The sequence below is a fragment of the Delphinapterus leucas genome, chromosome 11 (assembly GCF_059928025.1).
Source record: "Delphinapterus leucas isolate spDelLeu-1000000601 "Yukka" chromosome 11, BTC_Dleu_Yukka2, whole genome shotgun sequence".
Lineage (NCBI taxonomy): Eukaryota > Metazoa > Chordata > Mammalia > Artiodactyla > Monodontidae > Delphinapterus > Delphinapterus leucas.
Window position 1 is genome coordinate 16,857,776 of NC_143139.1, and position 18,056 is coordinate 16,875,831.

At 37.0% G+C, this 18,056-nt stretch overlaps 1 protein-coding gene across 1 annotated transcript in view; it reads left to right on the forward strand.

Moving 5' to 3' along the window:
* Window positions 1–18,056, forward strand: part of PDE3A (phosphodiesterase 3A) — a 303,878-nt gene that overhangs the window by 243,807 nt on the left and 42,015 nt on the right. The window contains exons 3-5 of the mRNA XM_022577720.3: window positions 3,106–3,363; window positions 5,344–5,498; window positions 10,954–11,078. Of these exons, the coding sequence (XP_022433428.2) occupies window positions 3,106–3,363; window positions 5,344–5,498; window positions 10,954–11,078 (538 nt within the window). The remainder of the gene's footprint in view (window positions 1–3,105; window positions 3,364–5,343; window positions 5,499–10,953; window positions 11,079–18,056) is intronic.

Genomic DNA, 18,056 nt, shown 5'->3' on the forward strand with positions numbered 1-18,056 from the left:
ATAATTACAGATATATTTAGTAACGTACAATGAAAACGTTCAGTATTTATTTCAACCTGCTAGTTCAGCTCTTGAGCTGTGGAAATAGCGTATGTATTTGTGTTTGCAGCCTGACGTTTCCATGCTCTAGCTATCTGATTCTGAGTTATTTTTGACTCAGTTATTTGGCAAGTTATTTTTTTTAATTTATTTATTTTTTTGGCTGTGTTGGGTCTTCGTTGCTGCGCGCGGGCTTTCTCTATTTGCGGCAAGCGGGGGCTGTTCTTCGTTGTGGGGCGTGGGCTTCTCATTGCGGTGGCTTCTCTTGTTGTGGAACACGGGCCCTAGGCACGTGGGCTTCAGTAGTTGTGGCTTGCGGGCTCAGTAGCTGTTGCTTGCGGGCTCTAGAGCACAGGCTCAGTAGTTGTGGCACACGGGCTTAGTTGCTACGTGGCATGTGGGATCTTCCTGGACCAGGGCTCGAATCTGTGTCCCTTGCATTGGCAGGTGGATTCTTAACCACTGCGCCACTGGGAAGTCTTGGCAAGTTATTTCTGACTAATAAAAATAAATATAATAAGAGTACCTACCTTGTACACTGTGCTGAATAAATACCAGCTGTCACCATTATTATCCACCATTATTATAATTGCTACTCTTATTATTCTAGTACGAAAAGACATAATTTCTATATGATAGCTTTACAGAATAATTTATCCTTGCTTATAGTTATCAGAAGACTAGATACCTTCACAGATGTTGGGTGTTTTCATAATTATCATATTTTTCTGATTGCAAAAAATATATGTTCACTTTTTCTGTGACATACTTTATAAAAATAAAACAATATTTTATGAATATTCTTCCAAGTAAACATTTATAGACCTATCCAAATCTTTTAAATAAGTGCATTATACTTTATAGTATATTTGTAATATAACTTTTTTAAACAATTTCTCTGTTGATGATGCATTTATGGCCGCATTCTTTGATTGTTATCAGAGCATTGCAGTATCCTTCGTGACCTTATCTTTATATTTTTGTATATATGTAGTTTTTCTTTGGACTAGATGTCTACATTGTCTTGCTAGATTATAGGATATATACATTTAAACTATAAATAGATAGACTCAGCAAGAATTTCTTTGCAATAATATTGGCTTAGTTTTTACTCACTGCTCATTTCCCCAAACCATTACTAATACTCGGCGCTAGCAGTCTTTTATTATTTTGCAATTTAATAAGTAAACTTTTTTTTTTTTTGCGGTACGCGTGCCTCTCACTGTTGTGGCCTCTCCCGTTACGGAGCACAGGCTCCGGACGCGCAGGCTCAGCGGCCATGGCTCACGGGCCCAGCCGCTCTGCGGCATGTGGGATCTTCCCAGACCGGGACACGAACCCGTGTCCCCTGCATCAGCAGGCGGACTCTCAACCACTGCGCCACCAGGAAAGCCCAGTAAACATTTTTTTTTATTACTTTAGTTTGTGTCTTAAATATTCAGGAGGCAAGTTGCTTTTGTATATTTGATTATTAAATTTTGTTTGAATTGTATATTCATTTCCTTTTCCCAAGTTTATCTTTTATTGATTGTTTTTAAAGGCCTTTTATTTGCATATGTTTTATCTTCTCTGGGTGGCAGATATTTTCTCATGGACTATTTGTTTTTTACCTTTGCTTATGGCATATTTGCTTATGAGAAGTTTGTGTCTTCATTTAGTCAGATCTGTTAGATGTTTTCTTGACAGTTTATGCCATTTATATTATTTTTAACGGTCTTCCTGATCCCAAGATTATAAAATTTTTCATCTCTCAGGAGTTTATTTTTAAGTCTGTTGTGAAAGAATGATTAAACTTTATTTTCTCCCAAATACATAGCCAAATCTCTAATAGCCTCTTATTGAAAAACTCCAGAATTATTATTTCTAGTATTTATATCATTATCATTATTGAACGCTTATAATTGTTCGCTTACAGCACAACAGTAAGTGCTTTACCTATAATCTCCCTTTTACTTCTTATCATTACCTTCTGAGGTTGGTACTCTACTACATCCATTTTACAGATGGAGAAGTCACAGCACCGAGAGCTTACTAACTTGCCAAATCAATCAGCTAGAAAGTGGTAGGGTCAGGAAGTCATGACTGGGATGTAAGTAGTCAAGTTCCAGAACCTCACGCCAATCACCGTGTTATTCAGTTTACAGTTCCGTGGGTTCCTCGTGCCTCATACTGTGGTAGCATTCCAGTATTAACAGTCATCGGCATGCCGTCTTTAAGCTTCACCTACTTTCTTAAGCTTGACCCTGCCCATGCTCTCCCTTATTCCCACATCTTCCCGCCTACGTTCCTGCCTGACCAGCAGGGTGAGGAACGATCCTGTCCTCTGTTTCTAATGCTCTTCATTTCTTTAGCAAATATAGAGTAGTAACTCTGAATCTGATAGGCAGTTTGGCAGAATAGGCCGGATGTGCCACGGAATTCCAGAACTGAAATTTCTGTTCTTACCAACCACAAGAAGAGGGACAATTTGTGAATCTGAACAAGTTGAGTTGCTTTTTGTGCTTATCTCTAATATTAGTTGAATAATTATCACACACCCCGCTCAAATATCACACTAGAATATTACTAAAGTTAAAATTTTATACTATATTAGTGTTGCTTTTCAAAATGAAATTTCTTTTTTATGGCTGAGTAGTATTCCATTTTGGGTGTATATGTGTGTGTGTGTGTGTTTGTGTGTATATAAAAAACATCTTTTTCCATTCATCTATCAATGGACACTTTCTAAATAATATACATTAAAATGTTGAGCTCTTCATTAGGAGTGATCAATATGAATTTTTTTGTTGTTTCCTGAAACTTTCTATTTTTTCAAAACTGGTGTTTATCTTTGTATCTCTTCAAAGTGCCTCCATAGGTTCTAACAGTAAAAATGTGCCCTGAACACAAAACTGGCAAAAGCCACGGCAAATGTTGGCAAAATTTGAAACAGAAATGTGATTTGAATGTTACTTTACTGCAACCCTAGTGTCACTTCAGTCTACGTTTCAGAAAAAGCCCAGTTTCCCTCCCTGTGCCTCCAACCTCAGGCCTTTCTCGCCCGACCTCCTGTGTTTGGTGTCTCAGTCTCCAGGAACCAGTATCACTGTGGATATTGCCGTGATGGGCGAGGCTCACGGTCTCATCACCGACCTCCTGGCAGACCCTTCTCTGCCCCCCAATGTGTGCACGTCCCTGAGGGCAGTGAGCAACCTTCTCAGCACGCAGCTCACCATCCAGGCCATTCACAAGCCCAGAGTGAACCCCGTCGCTTCCTTCAGTGAAAACTATACCTGCTCTGATTCTGAAGAAAGCTCTGAAAAAGACAAGCTGGCTATTCCCAAGGTAGGTATGAATGACATGCTCCTGAAAGGGTGAAACTGTTTCTTCCCACTGTCTCCTGGGCCTCTTTCTTATCACCCCAAACCCACATGGAGATTCATATCAGTGACTCCCCAAAGATGTGTCTGTCAGTCATGGTGACCAAAGTAATGCTAATGTAAACATAAAGACTTCCATCCTTACACGTGATAGCTTTCTGTAATGAAAAAAATTTACCTTTTTGCATTACCTTTTTTTACTCAGACGTTCAAGAAATTTTTTTCTTCTCTATACCAGGATTTGTTCTGTGGGATAAACATATAGTGGTGATAAAAAATTTAAAAAAAAAATAGCAAAAATCCCTGCTCCCACTCTTGTGGATTCTGTTTAAAATGCATTGCCTTCTGAAACACAAGATTCCTTTGCTCTTTGATTTCTTAGTATGGTAGCCTTCGTAGTATCCTCATGTCTCTCCCAAACCCAACAAGTTTTGAACTTAGAAAAGCTCTAGTTGATTTTAGATTATTTAAAGTAAAAGATGGCCTTCGTGATTCATATATTTTCTTCTTCTTACATATAACATGTAAGAGTTTTGCAAAAGTAAGCTCTAGGGAATAGGGTTCTGGACCCAATTTAGACCTCAGTATTACTTAAAAACAAGTCATGCTAAAGACTAAAAAAAAGAATCAGAATTTCAGTGGTCTCAGGTACATCCAGCACACTTATTTATTTGGTAAACAAGCAGCTGTCCTCTGGAGCTGGTGGTCAGTCCGTAACACCTGTGTTCTTGCCATTGTGAGTCTCTTGATTCAGGACAGTGTCCTTCACGCAACTTTGTCAATTAAGTTATTTAAGCTTCCTTCGAACATCTACTTCTCTGAGAAAGATACGGCTAAGCATGATACAACAATAAAGGAATGGGGAGAGAGTAACTGATTCCCTTGGGCCTCAAAATAGACATGAAGTCAGGGACAGATTTACAGACAATACTGATATTTACAGTGCTTGACCTTTTCTCTTCCTATTGAATTACGTTCTAAGATGCATATCCAGATCTTTAAGAGATTTTGGAAACTCTTTAGTATCAGAGGTCTTCTTGAATCCTGAGGTGCCATATCCTCACTTCTCAGAGTTTTTACCATCTTCAGGAAGAGCAGACTGAGTCTTTGTTAAACTCTGCCTACACAATTGGTCTCCTTGGAGTAACTGGTCACAAATAAAAAATGAATTGAGCTCCTGCCTCTTATAACTATTGCTGTAGTTGTGTTAGATTACCTTCCCTTTGATTTTTAAGATTAAGACTCGTTAGAGGGCCAGTGCTCATGCTGCTGAGCTCGGAACCATGCCTGAGTGCTGATGGTGCCACAGATCCCACTTAGGATATGGTAGGAAAAGAAATAACAAACAGAGGGTCACAGCTCGACCAGCAGAGTCTTCTATTAAGAGGAGCTGGTCCTAAAGACTTTACCCATTTGCCTGTCTTAAGTCATGTTAACCACAAGAGAGGTGGTACCTCTTGTGAGTTATACTCTTACCCTTAGCTCCTGTCATTTGTGAATCAAGAAATTAAAAATAAATCAATAAACACTTTGATATAGCGACTATTATTGTGCTAGATGATAAAAATTAATCCATGTCCCACACGAGTGTCTTTTGAGGAAAATCTACTGGTCATAATGACTAACTAACATGATGTGTGTATAAGCCCTATTGAACTAATATAACTATAAAATTATCACAAAGGTAATTGATTCTCATTTCCCACAATCCCATATTTGTGTAAACATTGAAATGAAGATCCCCAAAATGTTATTTTTATAATATTCATTGATTTTGGCCAGAGTTTCTTATTGAATTTCTGAGCGCCCAAATTTTAGGTAAATGATATTCAACCAAGGTAGTTTAATAAATTCACTGCCAATTAAAAACCCATTTTGTTTCACTATATAGAAGTTAGTGATAGAAAACATGCTTGGTAACAAAATCAACGCTCCTTCTTCCCAGCGCCTGAGGAGGAGTTTGCCCCCTGGTTTGCTGAGACGAGTTTCATCAACTTGGACAACCACCACCTCAGCCACGGGTCTGCCCACTTTGGAGCCTGCCCCAGTACGGAGGGACCGTAGCGCCAGCATCAAACTGCATGAAGCACCTTCATCCAGGTTAGGCAGTGCTCCTGATGGTTTCATATGTCTTGGAGAAGTTTTTTTTTTTTTTTTTTTTTTTAACCAAAAATGAGTTATAAATTACAGTGGAAGGGAGGCCCAGCCAATTGTTGTTGGCTGCAGGCCAGCTTTGAAAATGAAAAAGGTGTATGGTTTAAATCCAGAGCAGTATAAGGATTAACATCAGATAATTAGGCTTAAATTGTGTTGTTTGGCCTTAAGTATAAATGGGGACAGTGACTTGAGGTGACGCCTGCCACTGTCACTTTGGGTGGAAAGGGTGAGCCCAGAATAAAGGTGGGCTAGGTTTTACCTAGACTGAGATCTATATTGGATCTTTAAATCAAAGGTATCCAACCTGACATTTGCAAATGACTGTTAGATTTCCCCCAGCCCACCAGAGCAGCTCTCCTAGCATTATTTCAAAGGCAGAAGATCAGATCAAAAAATAGATCATCATTCTAAGAGCACCTAAATATCTTCAAACAGCTGGTAATTTAAGCTTTGTTTAGATAGTGAACAGATTGGTGGTTACCAGAGGTGGGGGGTCGGGGGTAGACAAAATGGGTCAAGGGGTTCAAAAAGGTACAAACGCAATTATAAAATAAATGAGTCATGGGGATTTAATGTACAGCATGGTGACTGTGGTTAATGATATTGTATTGTATATTTGAAAGTTGCTAAGAGAGTAGAGCTTCAAAGTCCTCATCAGAAGAAAAAATTTTGCAACTCTGCATGTCAATGGATGTTAACTAGACTTACTGTGATGATCATTCACAGTATATATAAATATCAAATCATTATGTTATATGCCTGCAACAAATATAATGTTACATGTCAATTGTACCTCAATAAAAATAGAATAAACTTTATTTAGTATATTAGTGATAATTTTACAAAGTGACTGAAAAGTCAGAGTTACCAAAGCTAAAGGAAAGATAATACAAAGATCTAGAAAGAGCTTTGAAGAAAACATCATCATGAAAGAGGTGCTTTCAGAGGGAGCTACTATGTTTGTCCTTTTCTATTTAGAATAGAAATACCATACCTTATGTGAATAATAGTTACGAGAACATTTACCACATGATTTCAGGTTTGTGAAACATTTGCATTAATTTTATTAATGACCTAATGACTGAAAAATTACCACATCTTTGTTGAACTACATGGTGGCAATATTAGAAGTGATTTTCTCTTGACCTTGGCTTTGAATATAAATAAAGCACCATTCTGAGACTGGCAAAGAAATGGAAACCTTTCAAATCTTAAGAATTTAATGACGGCTAACTTCTCTTGCTTTGTTGTTTAAAAACATAATTGGTTTCTTCCATATTAATATATTATTGGTAGTCTAATAAATCTATAGAATCAGAAGCAATTTTAAATGATTCTTTCTTCACATATCAGTATAATTCCACTGTGTCTTATTACCTGGACGTTTGTAAAACTTCTAAGCATCACCACAGGAGGATGTTACCCAATCTGTTTCATAAACATTTCCTAAAGTTTAAAATTACAAGTCATTGATGATATCTTCCTATGAAAATATTGACCACTGTCGACTTCTACTACAGCAAATACTGATAAGTAGTAGGGAATTATAGTTAAATATTCATTGCTTAAGAAAATGAATTTGTGTTCTCAGTGTATATGTATTTTACCAACACACCTTGGCAAGAATGCTCCTTTACTTACTTTCCGTAGAATGACTCTACCAAGAATCCATTCAAGCATTCTTAAATGCCACCTTTCTTTGTGTTATTGTTTGTTACTTCTCATCAAATTTCTTTTCTCCTACTTCTCTCTTCCTTTAGTTAAATGAGATTGGGGGCTAACACTGAAATCATCGTGAGGAAGAAGCTTTCAAAAACTTCTATGAGCTTAACTCCTAAAGATTTTGTCATTCTGCTTTATGAAATAAGTACTCATGCTCAAATATTTTCAAAATAGATAAGGAATAGCATACAATCCCATTCATTCTCTTTGTCCCAAAAATACTAATAGATGTCTTGCCTGGGTATGCCTTTTTCCACTGTCTAACTTACTATTCCTTAATTTCACTATCCTATTAAAAGTCCTGATATAAAATCTGAGAATGGTACAACTTTTTCACCATTATAAAGAAATAAGATTCATTCTGAAGAGAATTTGAGCCCTTTAAGGGAAAACCATGTGTAAGTAAGTAGCAATGGTACCACCATTAAATACAGCTGGTTTTGGTTGACTCATCCTTTGCCGTGCGTGAAAATAGTGAAAAGATAGCCTCAGATCATCTCCAGCCCTGATGACAAACCAAATTTAAAACCTCTTCACTTAGGAGACCTATTCCTAAACCTGCTGACTCATTTCAAAACTGATTTGAGTTTTAGCCTTTGAAGTCTCTTCCCTGTCAGCCCTTTTATTTCTTCCTTTCCATGTCTGTCTTTTCACTGAGGCTCTCTGAGGACTGCAGTGATCAAAGAGTGGGAAATGAAAAGTAGAAGCAGTCCTCAGCTTATATTCTTTTAGGTACAGAGCTGGATGATTTACTCCTGGGTAGTTTTAAATCCAGCTGAGTGAAAAGACACTGGATTGAGAATCAGAATCTTGGCCCTGTCACTCAGAGATGTGTATCCAGAGCCTTGGTACTCACCAGAAGGAATTCTTAGGAAAAAAGGGAACAATGGCACAACTGGAGTAAAATTAGGTGGAAGAATGCCAGTAGGTGCTTTAAAAAAAAATAGGCTTGAGAGAAATAAAAAAGTCTGAAATAAATCATACTCTAATCGTTTCACGTTGCCCTTGGAACTGACTGACCCCTGCCTGTGTATATTAGGCAGAAAGAACGCTGTAAACTCAGTAAAAGAAACTGTTAGGACGTGGTAAGACTTTTAGGACCTAGGATGAAGTTTTTATAGATAGCACTAAGGTTATAAAATCCAGTTTTGTGGAGGCGGGTTGAGATCTTCTACAACAGACACACAGATAGTTTTCCCCTGCTGTGTTAGTGTGGGAAGACCAAGTAAAGGTTTCTCCAAGCTATTTTCCTCTCTGGAATTCAAATCATTATATATTCATGAGATTTAAACAGGAATCAAGACGGTGAAGTTCAATAGGCAGCTGAAAACTATTGCAAGGATCACACAAGGCAATGCATTTGAAAGTGCCTGTAAATTACAGAGTGTGTATGCGTGCGTGTGTGTATATACAAACACACATGTATGCACACACACCTATACATATATTGGTTTGTTATTTTATTAATAATATCTGTTTAATAAATTAATATTTATTATATTAAGAAAGGATATATAGCTGGAATTTGATTTATCTTGAAGTTCATTAACTTCCCATACATTAAAGATGCTCCATTATTGCACTTCATGAAACTTCTCAAAATGAGCATATTTTAAAGGTTTTTATTAAAGAAGTATAAGACAGTAGCAGGCAGTTTTTGAGCTAGCTTTCATAATATAACTTTTTAAGATATTAAAAAATAAATTCAGTTAATGTTAAGGTCTTATCTTTTGAAAGTCTACATAGAAAAGTCACAACCCGTTTATTGTACAATGTGCTAAGGAAACATCTAGGCCACATATACATTACATAAAATTTCTTCACAGTAAGTCTTTTTTTTTTTTTTTTTTACGTCTTATAAGTCAATCAATCCAGCAAAAGGAATTGAAAGAATAGTGGTAGAAGGAAATAATTGGTGTACTTATCTATCTCAGATTCAGTTTTCTTTGAGTTTATTGTTTCAAAATTCCAGGCATTTGTGAAGTGCCTAGGATGAGATTTCTAAGAAGGATATGAAACAAATATTATTTTGTAGGCTTTCCTTAATTGTATTTGATAATTGCTGGAGTTTATTCCACATTTCAAATGCTATTTAAAATAAGGAGAAAAGATGAAGTTTTAAAATACCTGGGTCAACAGTTGAAGAAAAATCTCTCTGAAAAAAGAAAAAGAAAGAGAAGAAATGAGGTAACAAGTGGCAGAATGTCAAATCAGACTCAACACAAATTGATCTCTCCCATTGCTAAACTTACTAATAATAAAGGGATAGAGGAAGTAGCCAACCAATGCATCAGCATCCTTCCCTTTGAGAGGTCTCAAACTGGTAGTACAACACCCTAAAAGTCCTTTTACTCCACGTTAGCATGTGTTCTGGTTTGGACTTAATATGCACGATTGTAAGCAGTGCACACATAATGATCCTTGCACAGAGGATGCCACTTTGGTTATAGAACACCTCCAAATTATACCTCATTAATTATACAGCTTTCATGACCCTTTAATTCCATCCATTTCAGGTTTATTTACAAGTGACCCAGAGATACCAAGTACATCCGCTTACAGTGCCAATCTAAGATTGGCTGAAGGTCAAATTGTCCAATTATCCTCACGCAAATGATGGATTTTACCCAGTACCAAATTTATTAATGCTTGAAAGCACACAGGTGTCAGCCAAGCACAAACCAAACACTTTTCCTTTGCAGCGGTCCAAGATTGTCCACATGACTTCCCAAATTCTTTTCTCTCTCAAATTACAATGGATTCTGTTTCAGATTCAGCATGTAAGGTTTTGAGCAATGCCTGCAGATAAATTTTGGTTTGGAACAGCTCCAAAATTTATATCCTATTAATTACATGGTGTTTTGTAATGTTCTCCATCCCAACCTTCCAGAGATTTATTGATTCCAGATTTATTTACAGTAATAACCTAGACAGACCAAGGATATCCGGCTAAATGCATTCCCTAGGTGAAGCCTCACTGTCATTACCTTTCTTCTAGTAAACAGCATCGGTATGTTTAGTAGCAGGTCTGTCATTAGTGTCTACTAGGGGGTTTGGCTCATCATCCCTTTCTTTCCAGGGTATCATCAGTAAAAGAAATGGTAGGTTAAAAGACCTCTTACTAACCTTTTCCTTCACGATACTGCAAAGAGTATTATCTTTGAATGATTTTATAAGCACTTGATTTTTTAATTTAGTTACACCAAGAATAATAAATTTAAAATAAATTAAATTATTAATTAAAAATTAATAAAAATTAATAAATTAAAAAATTTATTTAATAATAAAATTAGAAGGAAGCATTATGCCATTCATATTTAATGTAAGTTCACCTGCATCTTAACTAGTTAACTTGCCAGGTTTTTAGAAAATCTGTGAGGAACATGATTGTAGAAGTAGAAAGAGAAGGTGATTGATACCTAGTAATTGGATAAACAGCAGAGCTATCTTTTGTCTTTTGTTAACCCAGAATCCTTAAAGAGTGTGTACTGTATCCCTGCAGTAGAGATTGAATTTAGATAACCTTGTTTGTCATTTGGAAGTAAAGTGGTTCTGTCACTGAACCTGGACCATGACTCAGAAAGTCTACTATGGAAATGATGGCTGGTTCTGGTAAGGTCCGCCCCAATAATTGATGAATAATTTCTTCATTTTTCTTTATACCCTGTCTTTATAGTGCTATTAATCCAGATTCTTGGAAAAACTCAGTGATGATGACTCTCACCAAAAGCAGATCCTTCACTTCATCCTATGCTGTTGCTGCCTCTAACCACGTAAAGGCTAAAAAGCAAAATCGACCAGGTAAGTAACTTATTGGAGAAAGAGCTCATACTCATTGAGCGTGCAGTCGTGGAATGAACTAAGCTTCAAGTGTTGAAACACTCAGGTGTGCTTGGTTTGACTCTTCTAAAAAGCAAAAGCCTCAATAACCAACTATAGTTAACTTAGATTTCCACTTTATATGATGATACAGATTCTTTTAAGGTAGCTGTACCAAATATCCTATCTTGAACTTATTGAATGAGTAGGAAATCAGTGTCACTGTTAAGGATAATCTCTGGAAGCATCACCTTATAATATAAAAGCTAATGAAGTACTTATCAAATTTCAATTTTATTTTTAGTGTCTGTTAAAAAAGAAAATTATTTTCCAGAAGTATGGTATTTATAAGTTCTAGGAAATGTTTCATTTACTATATGTATTATAATTCTTCAAAGAAATTCTTACTCTGTGTCACTCACCTCCCCCCAAACATAGAAATACAGAAAAGGAGAGGTATTTAAATTTGGAGAAAATACAATTCAGAACCTTTGCGAGCCCTTTGAAAAAGCTCACACGCCAGCAACCAAAAGACCCAAGAGTACCGTGGGTAGGAGGTTTTCCTTCTCTTTCAAACAGGTACAGAATGAAATTTGATGTCATCTCTCCCATCTAGGATCTGCATGGGGTTTTCCTCGATGGTGTCAGTGCACCCCTTGTGCTTCTAAGCATTAGCTTCTCCCTTCCCTCAAGCATCACTTAATAAGTACGTGTGGAGTGTTCACTATCTCTGACACTGAACTAATTTGAGGAAAGCGGCAGTGACTAAACCAGACCCTGTTCCTCCTCTCACAGAATTCTCACTTACATGCTAGTGGGGACTATAAACAGATGGACAGCTATTACTATATACGTAGTGTGTTAAAGGCTATGATAAGGAAGTGAGGGAAAATTTTCAAATAACAAAAGAGATATAAAGACCCAACTTGGTGAGGGAAAGCCTCAGCAACTTAAGATTCTAAATGGCTGGCAAAGCTAACAAGAAGAAAGGGAGAGCCCTGAATGCAGAATGGGAGATGAAAGCAGGTCTGTGAACAGAGGCCATACGGGACCCAGGCGCTGTGGTAAGGAGTTTAGGTATCAATGAAGTTTCAGGTAGGAAAGTAAAATGATTTGGAGGGAAGATTACCTCATTTAATCAGAATCTCTGCTGACTCAAAACTGAAATACAGTTTTTGTCAGATTCCATCTCCAAATTGGCCCCCTCCTTGAATCCCAGTTGAGAGTCTGGGGTATCTACTCTGACCTCTCCTTCTTGGAATGTTCTAACTCCAAGTTCTCACCTCTCGGTATTGCAGAAAACTCGACTGAGATTTTCAGTAGCTCCCTGCTTAGCTTCTTAATCTTCAAGCAGCTCAAGAATTCACCAAATGGCTCAAGGGGAAAGCTGCCCTCTTCCCACTGGGCTGTTAGACATTCAAGTTCTGGCTGCCATGGCAGCCCCAAACTCCAGTGTTTGTGTCATCAGCCTCATGACATTACTAAAAGCTCTGTTGGCTTGCCTTCCTAATAACTGCATCCCTCTGCCTGGACTCTTAACCTTTTGTTCCATGCCAATGGTCTGTAAATAACGCTCTGAATGGAAGAACGGTTCACAGGGTTTTGGCTCACCCTTCTGAGGGTCTCTTCTATTTGGAAACCTAGTCTCTCAGAATTGGTTTGCCTCCCCTCGATCGCTTTTTAAATTTTTAACTCAACTTTTCTATTTGTTCTCAAAGAAGCATGGATTTACCACAAACTACTGCGTCATAGCCAGAAGCAGAAGCCCTGAAATGGCAGCGTTTCTGTAAGGGTTAGAGAACCAGTACTCACATTCCACTAATATGTCAAGAGACCACCTTGAAATATAAACTTAATTTTAAAAGGAAGGACTAACTTAAGGAAGGACTTCTGTTGTTGTTTCATACATCTAGAAAAGAAAATTTAGTACTTTCTTTCCCTTTTGATCACCCACTTTATACTGGTAACTATTCCTTGAAACCATTTAAGCACTGACTTGGCTTAAATCTCTACTGTTGAGTGTAGGAAGACACTTCCTCCACAAAGTACCATTTTATTGGCATTGCATTACTGAAAGAAACCATGAAAGGTAATCTGATTTTCCAAAAATTAATCTGGTCCTCTCTGCTCGTTAGAAATGTTCATTACTTTTTGTAACTTATAAGTCATTCATGACCTGAGGATTAGAATTGAGATTTCACTAGGGTCAGGAACAGGACAATGTGGGCAAATACTTAAACTGGGATTGCACTGAGGGCAAATGCAGATGAGCTCAGGAATGCAGAGACTCATTTGGGACCCCAGCAAGGTGGAGGAACTGAATTTGAGCATTCCACATTAAACCTGAGAGTTTTAAAGGGGCACTGAAGTGGTTCTAATTCAGAAGGACCCCTTGGCTCCCTACAAAAATATGTACAGATAATTTTTGGAGGAAAGCATCACCAGTTAAGGGCTATGCAACCCCAACATATCAAGTTCAAACAAATTGGAGCTTACAACCAAGATCACTGTAAACATGCAAGCAAGCACCACGAGTTAGAGAAAATAGAAAAAAAAAAAACCCTGTACAGATCTCTAAAAGGGTTGAGATATTTAAGTGCTAAAAAAATACTCAAATGTTTAAAGAAAAACATGAGGTCATAAAAAATAGCAATGAGAGAAGACATAATTGTAGGGCAGCTAAATGTCTTTTGGAAATGTAATCAGGGAAATATGATAGGTTAAATGGCATAAAAGACTACTGAAGGGAGAATTAGTAAACTAGAAGGCAGAGAATGTGAAGAAATTCCATGGAATGAAACATAGATGAGAAACTGGAAAATGTAAGACTTTAAGAGATATAGGAGAAGGAATTAGAAAGTGTAATATACATGATCATAGTTTTAGTAGAGGATAGGGAACATAAACTATTTGAGTAGAAGGAGAGGAAAGAGTAAAAAAAATTCACACATAGACACAAAACAGTGAAACTACAGAACACCAAAGATGAAAAGAAATCTTAAAGTTAGCCAGAGAAAAGATACATTACCTTTTAGTCAGTCTGAGAGTTGAACTGTCACAAATAAAGGGTGTCAGAGCACAGGAAAATATTTTCTTCAAAGTTCTGAGAGAATATAATAGTCAACCTAAAATTGTGTGTGGGGAAAATCAATCTCAGAAGACTAGGAATGAGTTAAAGATACCTTCAGGTAAGTCAAAACCTTACCACCTACCAGATCTTAATTAAAGGAATGTATGATGGATGTATTCTAGAAAAAAATATAATTGCAGAGAAAAAGTCTGAGATCTAATAAAAATGGTGAACACATAAATTTGAAAACCATGATTCCATGCAGACAAACATTATATGTGTAAATAATAGTATTTCCAGATCTGTGGGTATTTTTAAAAGATTTTTAATGGAAAGAATTAAAATATTAGACAATAATAATATGTAACCCGAGAGATGACATATGAATTTGTGTTCTACATTCTTGTATAGCTCGGAAGACAGGCTCAGATAAGGAAACTGAGGCACAGAAATATTGAGTAACTTGCCCAAGGCCACACAATTAGTCCAGAATTCTTTCTTTTGTCCTAAAGACTTACTAGAAAAAAAATTGAGGATGACAAATTAAGATAATTTAAAATTAGGATTTTTGGGGCTTTTCCTTGGCTGAGGACAAGATAATGAAAGGATTTGGTTTTCTGTCTCTCAGTTTCTTCACTTAGGTAATAAAATTAAAATTCTTAAAATAACCAACGTGGTAAAGTCAAGAAGATAGAAATTTAGGGTTAGCATATTCACTGGAAATAACGGAGAAAATGATGGGACAGATGTGAGGAACAGCTTCATATTCTGTGTCCTGCCCCCGACTTCATATGCCTGCACTCAAGAAGGGCAAAGTGTGAAAGGAAAAGAATGTCCACAGAAGATACCACCAAGGCAGATGGTAGAGATGAGAGCCACAGGAATGGCAAGAGCCTTAAAGTACATTAAAAAATCAACATCATAGATTACTTTGGAAGGGATTTTGCATTGTGCCGTCTTTAGACTGATGTCACAGCAGAGCTAAATATTTATAAAATAACCTATATCCTATGCGTGCTGAATTCAACTAAACAAATCCCTGAAAGCCTGCCAAAAGGGAGAAGAATATCCAGCAAGAATCAGAGAGCTGAAATTCAATCATACTTCTCCCTGATCAGATGGGCCTTTCTGTTTGAAAGCTCGTTTCCCTGCATAGATGGCAAGGTGGGGTTGATTTCCTAAGTAGGTGTGATGTAAGTGACAGTGGTTGCCACCCAGTTTTCAAGAAAACTGTGGGAAGGGGCTGAGAAAAGCCCCTTTACGTGGCAAGGGTCTAAGGAAATGGAATTAAATAAAGTGTGCAGAGAATCTAAGGAGGAAAATAAGAAGCAGGAGGCAAAAGAGGTAGGGGGATGCAAGCATGAACTGAAAGAACAGAAACACTGGAAGATAAATGACCTGTTTCCAGACAGGACTAATGAAATCTGTCCTTTGCGCAAATCAAGTAAACAGTGTGTCCTCTGGCTCCATCAGTCAACATTCATTTAAACGGTTGAAACGCAACCGACTATTATGCAGTTACTAATATAAAATAAATGGATGAAATCACATAGGAATCCTTTGATTAAAGCCTAAAAATGGGAGATTTAAATATAATTTGCATTTTCAATCTTGCTTTTCTATTATGAGTCACTGAATATGTCGAGATGCCTTTCTGTCGTTCTGCTTTTATAATCTACTTTCATGCTTATCACATCTGCAGCGAGTAGTCCCTTTCCAGATTCCTATAAATTTTATGGTTCTTATCATCCTATTACAACTATTACAGATATCTCTACACCTACAAGTTAGACTGAGTTTTGCCTATGGAAAATTTGAAGTGAGAGAGAACTTTAATTATGGCATTGTGATTTTTTTTTATCTCTATACTTTAGATACTTTTTTGTTTTGGAAAAATATTAGGGCTGTCTATTTTCCTGTGGGTGTGGAAAAGAGGCATGTATTTATCAGACATACTAGTCCCTTTTTCGTTCAACTAAAACTGAGTTTTACAACACAAACACATGGATTCACTTAAATCATTCCCCTCCAGTATTATTTATCATCTCCTTTTGATTGCCCAACGTTCCTTGTGTCTTGAAACACATTTTCTCCTGTTCTCAGGAGCATGGAGTTAAAGACGTAATTACTCAAAGGAGTTGGTACTTTAGAACTTTTTAAAGTCATATTTTAAATTTTTAAATGTTTTAATTTTAAGTATTTCACATTAGGGTGGTCTGAATCATCCAAAAGTTTGTATTTCATGTGCCGTGTCTTTTTCCTGGAATCTCTTAAAATTATTCAAATAGAAAGCGAAGATAAATATGTTTGAGAGTGTGAGTATTCATCAGAGTTCCTTCACGTGTGTGTGTGTGTGTGTATGTGTGTGTATGAATGTATAGATGTGTGTGTGTAACAGAAGGTTGGGTGAGACTTCAAAGGTCATAAACTTCATCTCTCTAACTTTAGACATGATTATACTTTTAAAAATCTTAGAGAATAATTGGTTTTGAAGGCTTACAAGAATATGCTGTCCCTGTGAAATAATTTTATTTGCAATCTCTCCTTTCTAGAAAGAGTATTTGGTTATTATCTGTACTTATATCTCTCCATCTATTCGAAGACTAATATATGTAAATATATGGCCATTTCCTACGGCATTCCTAACCCTTTCTGTTTTTAAAACTTCAAGTAAACCATGATAAGGCACACTGTGAGAAATAGTTTGGCTTGAGAAAAAAGAAATTTATATATTTATACCTTTATCTTCTCACCTACAGAATAAAAATACCCCCGCTCTTCACGGTGTTGCCAAGACCCCTGCTTGTTAGGAGCGTTCAAAATATGTAGCCTAACGGCCCTGCAAAAGCAAAGCGCTTTTCCTCTGTTACAAGGTTTATTTTAAATTTCGTCCCAGGCCGTGAGTCCGGAGTCTGAAGTTCTGCTTATTTGTTTAAGTTTAGTTAATCCATGAGTTCCAAGAACTCTAATCATCGAGTGGATTTTTCAATTTGTGTTTTCAGAGTGAATTGCGCATCTCTGAGAGGATCAGTTGGCAACTATTAAAAATTAGCAATGAAGAAAATCACTCCTCTCGTAAATTACCTTCAGAAAATATATTGTGTCAAGACAGAAATGGATGGTGTTCCCACGGGCTTTCAACTACTCTTAAGAAGTGGTAGAAAACTATCCCCAAACTCACAGTCAGTTACCAAAATAATTAAGGAATTGGCTAAAGCAATTTCATTGCCTGATTTCATTTCATTTGCTTAACAGTAGATTGTTCATCCAGGCAATCATGAAAATTAGGAAGCAGGTAGCTGTTCAGAAGTATTTTCTCTCTTTTCTTCAGTTTTAGTGCAGGCTGCCTTCTCTGTGTTTGGAGAGAGTAACTTCAAAAGACAGCATCCCGTCCTCAAACCTCAGCACTTGGCAATCAAAGCCAGCGTTTTGTAAAGTGTTCACGACCGAGAGTAAACGCAGTTTGGCACAAATGTCCACACTTATCATTTGAGCTTGAGGCCTATTGTTTGATCTGAAATGGATCATATTCCATTGTTAAATGTTTCCTTCAGAAACGATGCTGATCAAAGTACTGTTTGATGCACAGAAAGTAGTTTCACTGAAAACATGGATGGTTAACAAAGCCAGTGGCCTCCCAAAAATGCATCTTCTTCCCTAACATATTTTAAGCAACCAACGCCTGCTAAAAAACTCTGCTCCCAATACATTAATGTTGAAAGCAGTGGCAGATCCTATTGCTGCTAAAAACCTCACAACCCAAGAGAGGGCAAACACATGAGAAATTGTTAACTATTGATATCATCAGGTCAGAATGCCAAGAAGAAACAAAAATAGGAGGAGAAAATAATATCCTTCTGCAGAAGACAAATATCGTATCACTTTTATGT